Source organism: Mandrillus leucophaeus, unplaced genomic scaffold, assembly GCF_000951045.1.
Source record: "Mandrillus leucophaeus isolate KB7577 unplaced genomic scaffold, Mleu.le_1.0 Scaffold744, whole genome shotgun sequence".
Taxonomy (NCBI): domain Eukaryota; kingdom Metazoa; phylum Chordata; class Mammalia; order Primates; family Cercopithecidae; genus Mandrillus; species Mandrillus leucophaeus.
The window spans coordinates 133859-141810 of record NW_012108075.1 but is presented as its reverse complement, the minus strand read 5'-3'; the positions used below and the strand labels follow the sequence as shown (position 1 = coordinate 141810).

The following is a 7952-nucleotide window of genomic DNA, read 5'->3' as shown; positions in this document are numbered from 1 at the left end:
TCAGCCCTCTCAAGTAGCTGGGATTAAAGACATGTGCCACCACCTCCGGCTAATTTTGTATTTTTAGTAGAGACAGGGTTTCACCCTGTCTTGGTCAGGCCACTCTTGAACTCCTGCCCTCAAGTGATCTGACCTACCTAAGCCTTTCAAAGTGCTGGGATTACAGGCATGAGCCACCGTGCCCAGCCAACCAATAGTAATCTGATAATGCGTTTGCCCTGCCAGAAAATAATCTGCCTTACTACTCCCAAGAATAATGCTAGGTCATTAGATTATTGACTCTAACATTCAATTAAGATTTGTTGAAAGCCTAGTATTTGCCTCACATGTGCTGGACCCTGGGGAAACAAAAGTAAACAAGACAGATAAGATTTCTGTAATTCCTAGACCAAAGGCCTAATAAGTAAGAGAGACCAGAAAACAGGCAAATATCATTCCTGTCCAGTGTGTGATATGTACTGTAACAGAAGTAGTTCCAGATATTACAAAAGCATACAAGGGACCCGAAAAGTAAAGACTACACTGACACCTAAAAGATAAGGAGGACTTAGCAGGTAGAGATACAGCAGGTGGGAATTGGGGCAGAGGATTCCAGGATATATAAAAAGCATGTACAGAAGACTTGCAGACACAGCAACATGAAACTTCTGCAAAATTGAAAGTAATGTAGTATTGTTGAGCAGAGAGGGAGAAAGGAGGAGAAAATGAATGTGAAGAGGGTGTGAATATGAGCAGTGTTGGGAGTGGGACAGTGAATGGGGTGGTAGATTGGTGGCCACTAAAGCAGGAGCAAAATAAAGAGCCTTGTAAGACAAGTTGAGGATTTTCAACTTTATACCTAAGTTCACAGAAAGTCATTATATAGGTGAGTAGAGTGACAGGGTTTCTGCTTTGGCAGAATACTCTAGTTTCAGGATCCTGGGGGTGTGATTGCTACTGCTGGGAGGCTGCAGGTGGCCTGAACTAAGAAAGTTGCTATGGCCACTAAGAAAATCAGATAAAACCAGCATGCACAGGAGTTAGGAACAGAGGGTTTTTGGAGTGGGAAGTGCCTAGAGCCAAAACAAAACAGAGGTTCTGGTTAACCACTGGGTTATAAGGGAAGGTAAGGCTGCGAGTCTTAATTTCTGGATATATATAACACAGAAATCTACCACTTGAGTATTTTGACCTGGAGTTTAGGAAAGACACAGGAGTTAGAGCAAGGATTTGAAAACCACCAGCATTTAGAGAATTCACTGATGAGGGAATGACTCAAATTACCCAACAAAGTATATAGAAAAGAAAAGGAAGAGGCCTCAGACAGGCCCCTGTGAACATTTACTAAAACAGTAAGGATGCGGGTCACTACATGCACACAAACTTAAAAATAAGTATTTTAAAGAACAATAGAGATTGAAGAGGAAAGCCCAGAAAATTAATAGACAAAGCAGCAGAGCATCGTGGAAGCAAAAGGAAGGAGCATTCAACTAGGACCAAATGAGATCAACAAATTGTCAAATGCTGTCTTCAGGTGAAATAAAAATAAGGGCTGAAGAATGTCCACTACTCAACAAAGATTTCACAACAGACCTTAACAAGAGCATTTCTTAGTGTGATGGGAAGAAGTGGAATAGTGACAGCGAGTTATCTATATTTTAAGAAAGTTTGGCTGTGAAGGGGAATAAAAAAGTCAGGTGCAGCCTGGAAGGCAGTGTGGGTTGAAAAGGATGTTTTACCTTGTGTTGGCTTGGTTGGGTTTGGTTTGCAAGATGGAGGAGACTTAAGGGTCTTCAAAATGCTAATAAGGAGATGACAGAGTTGGGGAAACTGATTATAAGATAGAGACTGAAGGAGGGCACAAGATAGAGATTGCTTTGTAGGAAGGCTAGAATGGGATAAAAACCAAAGGGAAAAGATTAACTGGAAGAGACAAGAATCTACTTCTTTCAGTTTGATGGAGCAGAAGTTGCCAGCATGGGTTTTCCTTGCATTTCTTTCCATTCACATATCTTTTCCTGGAATTCAGATCACTCATTCCATTTTCAAATGTTAAAACAGAAGCCCACATCCCCCAATATTTTCTTTCCACAATGAAAATCTGTAAATCCCTTTTCTAGGTACTTAAACCAGGCATTTCAGCATGTCAGAAGGTTGTTTTAAGCACAGTATTACTATATTTTTTCAATGCAACTTACGTTCCAGCTTGATTGGACCACGCAAAACAAACTTTTCATCTATAAATTTTGCAGTCAATAACATTTTTAGCAAGCTCACTTATATACATTTGAAACAGAAAGGATCCAAAATTTTATTGGTCAAATTATGTCACTTTCATTACTGTAGTTAATGAAATAAGAAAAAGAGGAAGCTTTCTGGACATATGTAATACCCCAATCTTAACAGTGTTGTTAACTTAGAAAACAGCAAGTCAGGTGAAACAAATGATCTCTCAACGTCCTGAGCAATTGCTAATGAGAAAGGATACCCAGTATAGAGAAATGTGGCTCACTCTCAAGTTAGTTGTTATTATTTAATGAAACACTAAATGTGCTATAAATACAATAAAAGGCTATCACTCTGCTGAGGAAAAATCATCAGTTTGATTAAAATTAGTATAAACCCAGATGATATACTGTGTAAAAGATGAAGCCTTTATTTTAGCACCAAAATAAAGTATTTGAAAGAAATTTTTAAAAATAAAATAGATGAAATTCCACATATCAATCCATAGTCTATCTCCAAGAAAGAGCCAAATGAAAGTAACTGTTACTTACCTTGGTGGGTCCATTTCCATTAATCGCCACTGGTAATGTTTCATAAAATGTATTCTTAGCTCTGGCTTTGCCATTTTCAAATTTTAAAACAACTTCATCTGGGTTAAAAAGAGAAAATAGGCTTTAGTAATTTAAAATATGTGTGCGTGTGTGTGTCTGTATTCGTGTGCCTGTGTGTGTATGTGTGTGTGTCATCATTAAAAAATTTCTCATGAATGTAATATTCCAAGGGCTACAACACTTCTAGTAACTTCATCTACTCCAAGTCAGCAGATACCGAAAATGAAGAATGACAGTGACAACAGATACTGATACCAAACTCACTCCAACCTGGCACCAGTAAAATGACTGAGGTGCAAAGCCACTGAGCTGTCTGTTAGAATAATTCATCTTGTAATCCTGCCTTTGCCCCTTCATAGTAATGTTATTCTTGCCAAGTTAAAGTAGTATCTCAGTTTAGTCATCTATCAAATGGTATCCATGCTTGCCTTTTAGGGTTACATGGTGAGTAGAATATTGTCTGGCATAAGCAAGGTTTCTGCAATTGGCTACCAATGACAGTATTTCCCGTTCTTAAAAATCAGACCTAGCACATTAATTAAGATAAAACTCAAGTCAGAGGGGAGCACAGCCATCTTTTAAAAATTTACTGAGCAATCCAAACTAAACATTTTGCATTGTGAGAATCCTTTTTTTTTTTTTTTTTTAAGAGACTGGGTCTCACTTTCTGGCCCAGGCTGGAGTACAAGGGCATGATCACAACTCATTGCAGCCTCAAACTCCTGGGATCAAGCAATCCTCAGCCTCTCAAATGGCTGGGACTATAGGCACGCACCACCATGCCTGACTAGATTTTAAGAATCTTTTTACTAAATGAACTGACTTGAAGTACTGATTGAATTACAATATATTCTCAATTTTATGCATATATTTTAAAGTATTTATGTGTTAATTATAATATTTTAAATTTTACCGTATTGATTAGTTTTAATGTATTATCAAGATATATGTAGCTACAATACACAGGCACATATGTATATCCACACATGAGCATGTACACACATACACACACACATACACACACACACACACTCACACTCTTCCCTGGTCTACCTGTCTAGTTGTCACCAGTTATCTTTCAGTTGGGTCAAAAGGATCTACTCTAACACTCTGGGTAATTCGTGACACAAAGAATTTCACTGGAAAATGTGTAATGATAAAGTGTAATCAATTCATAAACTTATCTAAAGTTCCCAAATGGTGACACACTAAATTTTAAGTTACCTAAAGCCAGAAGTTTATCTTTTTCACCCTAGTCATAGGAAATGATTTTAATTTAATGTACCAAAGTTAAGTTCAAGTCCAGTATTTTTTTTTAAGTTACAATAATTACAATATTTACACTGTCAACCTTAGTCACAGCCCCCAAATGGACATAACAAAGGAAAGATAGTTGAAAACACAGGTGTTTGTGTACTTAAGCAATCCGGTATTTAGGAACCATACCTACAGCTCCATTTAAGGTCTGGAAAATTTTGCATTTGTGATCCAATGTGATGTCAATAGCTTCCTAAAACATAAGAATAGAAATGATACTGAAAATGACAACAAAAGCAGCAAACATTATTAATACAGTTTGTTCTTTGAGGGAATTTAAAGTTAAATATTCTTATATCTTAAGTGTCTAACCAAAGTATTTAGATGACTAAAGTATTTAGCTAAAACATAGAAACTGCTATGGTTGCAACTCATTGCAAAATACACTTAAAGAAAATCTTGTTTCCTAATGACAGCAACTACACACACACAATTAAGTAACTTTTATATCTGTATCCAGTATATATAGTAAATTTATTAAATATCAACTTATATTGGTAAATATTATAAAAGTATTCCCAAATTAGAAAATCTTGCTTTACTGTTCTCCAAAGTTTCACTTACATCAATTTCAGGAATATTCTATCTAGGGCCTATGGGAGACTGCTTATTGTACCCAACATTCCCTCAACTTCCCAATAAGGGAACTCAGATTTTAGTAGCACACATCTGCTTAAAATTAAAAAAAAAACCAACAGATTTTCTTTTGGGTATTATGAGTAGGCACATAAATATGTTCTTATCAAAGTATGAGAAACCATTCGGTAAGACTTCTAGAAAGGCTACTTAAAGAGAGTGATGAAACTGAGATGGCCTGTTTTTATTACTGTGCCTCTTTGTGCCCAGAATCTGAATGCAATAACTGAAACTCAAGTAGTCATTTTGGACAAGGAAGTAAGATTAAAACTGGGAGCTATGGGCCAATGATAGAGCAACAAAAGAGCTATCCCTCTTGACAGCATAAAGCCTCCCTAACAGCCTTGTGCTCCCTACCTCGTAATTACTTTTAATGTGGGAGAAGGAAAAATAAATAAAAATATCTTTCTTATTTAGACCACTGCTATTTTGCGTTGCTTTATTTACTACAGTTTAAGTATTCTTATGAATAAAAAGCAAAAGCCTGTGTCTATAGCATAGTCCCATGGATCCTCAGGCTCTAACCTCTTAGGGATTTCATTATCATCTCTTTAAATCTTCAGGCTCCATATTTTCAAATATCTAAAATCCACAAATTGGCTATAAAGTCTCCTAAAAAGGATCATACCCAACCTTACAAGCTCTATCCACTCTGGGCCACCAAACACTTGAACAAGGACCAGGGCTTTTGGCCTCAATGTTTTCTCAACACCCATGATATCCAGGCTCCAAATTTCAGAGGAAGGTCTCTGTCCTCAGGGGTATTACAGGTAATTTTCAAATTAAAAACTGTCTTTTGAGTGGCTTCAGTCACATGTCATTTCAAAATATCAAAAAAGGTGTTCTTTTACAATTGTAGCCAATTAAACACATAGAGTCTATGTTATTATCAAATGAAATAGAAAATTAAGTCCAGATTTTGGTTTTCAGAGAACCAAGGATCCAGTCCCTACAATGTCACTGACTATGTGGTCTCAGTTTCTCTATGGATAAAGTGTGGATACAGAGTCTAGCATCTAGCCTATCTAGGATCAAAGAAGCTCAGAGAGCTATAAAAGGGCTTTGCAAGGCTAAAGGACTACAAGTGAGAATACACTGCATTTTTTAAACCGCAGAAGTTCACTCTGGTATCAAATGGCTTGGTGCAGCTTTTGAGAAAACAGTTATAGCTGCAAGATGGAGTGAATACAAGAATACACATTTATAATGCTCTACGTTGATAAATGACAGCTATTTACCCAAGATTATGAAAGAAGACATTCTCTAGAATCTTTAGGATTTCATTATTGTTTCTTTAAATCTCCAAGCTCAGAAGTTTTGATAATGTAATTTATTCTGTTATTCTAAGGCAGCCTGAGTGAGTATGCAGTGGAGGTAGGGCCATGACAACGGTGTGAGGGCTGCCATTTCATTTTAGTATCAAGTCATTTCAATATGTGTTTCAATACATATAGCACTGCATTACATAGTTCTTCTTTCCTTCTGCCTCATCCAACCAAGTTTGGCGAGTGTGCCGACTTGGCCACAAAAGAGAAGCCATAAAGACACACTAAGCTAGTGCTGATATCCAGTCAGGTGACATAAACCAATATGACCTATTAAAAATATGTTATCACCAAGAACATTTTGAAATTCGGTTTACCAGTTGCCACACTATCATAAAAATCCTTTGTTTCTGACCACTCCACATTAACACAATATAACACACAAAACCAAATCAATAAAAGAAAAAAACTTGCAGCTGTTACACACCCTTTTCAGTGGATCAATGTAAATTTTCGTGTAAAAGAGCTGATCATCATCATTATCCTGGAGATTCCATTGTTGAACTATACGGTTGATATATGGAGCATAGCCAATAAATCCTGCAACACAGCAGAGAGAAAGTAGATAATTTAGGATTCAAAGACCAAAACTGGTGTCATATTAATTTCACTGACCAGTTGAACAGAGTTGTGAAGTCATGAAGTCTAATTCTTACGTTGGAATTTCACACCTCATCATGAAAGAAATATGAATTATTGAGTGCCACTTGTTTTATATATAAACTCCAATAGAGTGTTTGCTACCAACTGCAAAACAGAAAATAACCAAACTCTTTTTAAATAAATGTGTCTCCAAAATTAATTGACAAAGGAGGGAGAACTAATGTTTTCCAAGGATCCTAAGGGAAAGAGATTTACTAGGAAAAGAATAGATTGAGACAAGAATTTTTTCTCTGACCTTCTACAAAGCTCTTCTTGGATTCTCTGCAGAAAACTCTCTTACAGGATAAAATCTCTACTACGATGGTTTTACTGTCAGTGCCAGAGATGCTAATGCAATCAAAGGAATGCTGGATTTGTCACTAACTGCAAACATCCCAAAGAAATTTTATATCTAAGACATTTTGGAAATGTTTCCATTACTTTGGCCAGTCATCATTGTGCCTGCTAAACCATTTTCTGGCTAGGTTTTTTGTGTCATAGTCTGGAAAAAGGAAGTCTAAAATTGGATTGTTCTCCTTGGCCTTAGAGCATAAGCATTAAGACTGCCAATAACATTTGTCTATTAAAGACACAAACGGAATCATTTTTCCTGTCTGAATCTTCCTCTGAATTATGGAAATGCAGCCAAGCTGCTATGTTTCACTGACATTCAGTACTTTGAAAAAGGAACCAATGTTACTCCTGTAAGTTGAAGAAAAACCTTTTTAACTGTCAAAATTAAAATTTTCTTAAAAGAATTTTAAAAATTGGTCCAGGGAAATTACTGTTACCAAAAAAAAAAAAAAAAAAAAAAAAAAAAAGAAAACATGACCAAAACCAATCACTGGTTGCTCATTTTTTGGTTCTTGCCATATAAAAAAATTTTTCTTTTTGGAGACAGTCTCCCTCTGTCACCCAGGCTGGAGTCCAAAGGCACAATCTTGGCTCACTGCAACCTCTGCCTCCCGAGTTCCCCTTCACCTTCCGCCTCCTGCCTCAGCCTCTCAAGTAGCTGGGATTACAGGTGCCCACCACCATGCCCGGCTAATTTTTGTATTTTTAGTAGAGATGGGGTTTCACCATGTTGGTCAGGCTGGTTTCGAACTCCTGACCTCAGGTGATCTGCCCGCCTCGGCCTCCCAAAGTGCTGGGATTACAGGTGTGAGTCACCAGGCCCGGCATCAAATAAAAAAAATTCTATAACACTAGAAGATAA

At 37.0% G+C, this 7952-nt stretch overlaps 1 protein-coding gene across 1 annotated transcript in view; it reads right to left on the bottom strand.

Annotated features, from left to right (window-relative positions):
• PLOD2 (procollagen-lysine, 2-oxoglutarate 5-dioxygenase 2) overlaps positions 1–7952 on the bottom strand; it is a 100167-nt gene that overhangs the window by 34294 nt on the left and 57921 nt on the right. The window contains exons 6-7 of the mRNA XM_011966112.1: positions 4263–4326; positions 2757–2854 (exon numbers count right to left, since the gene is read on the bottom strand). Of these exons, the coding sequence (XP_011821502.1) occupies positions 2757–2854; positions 4263–4326 (162 nt within the window). The remainder of the gene's footprint in view (positions 1–2756; positions 2855–4262; positions 4327–7952) is intronic.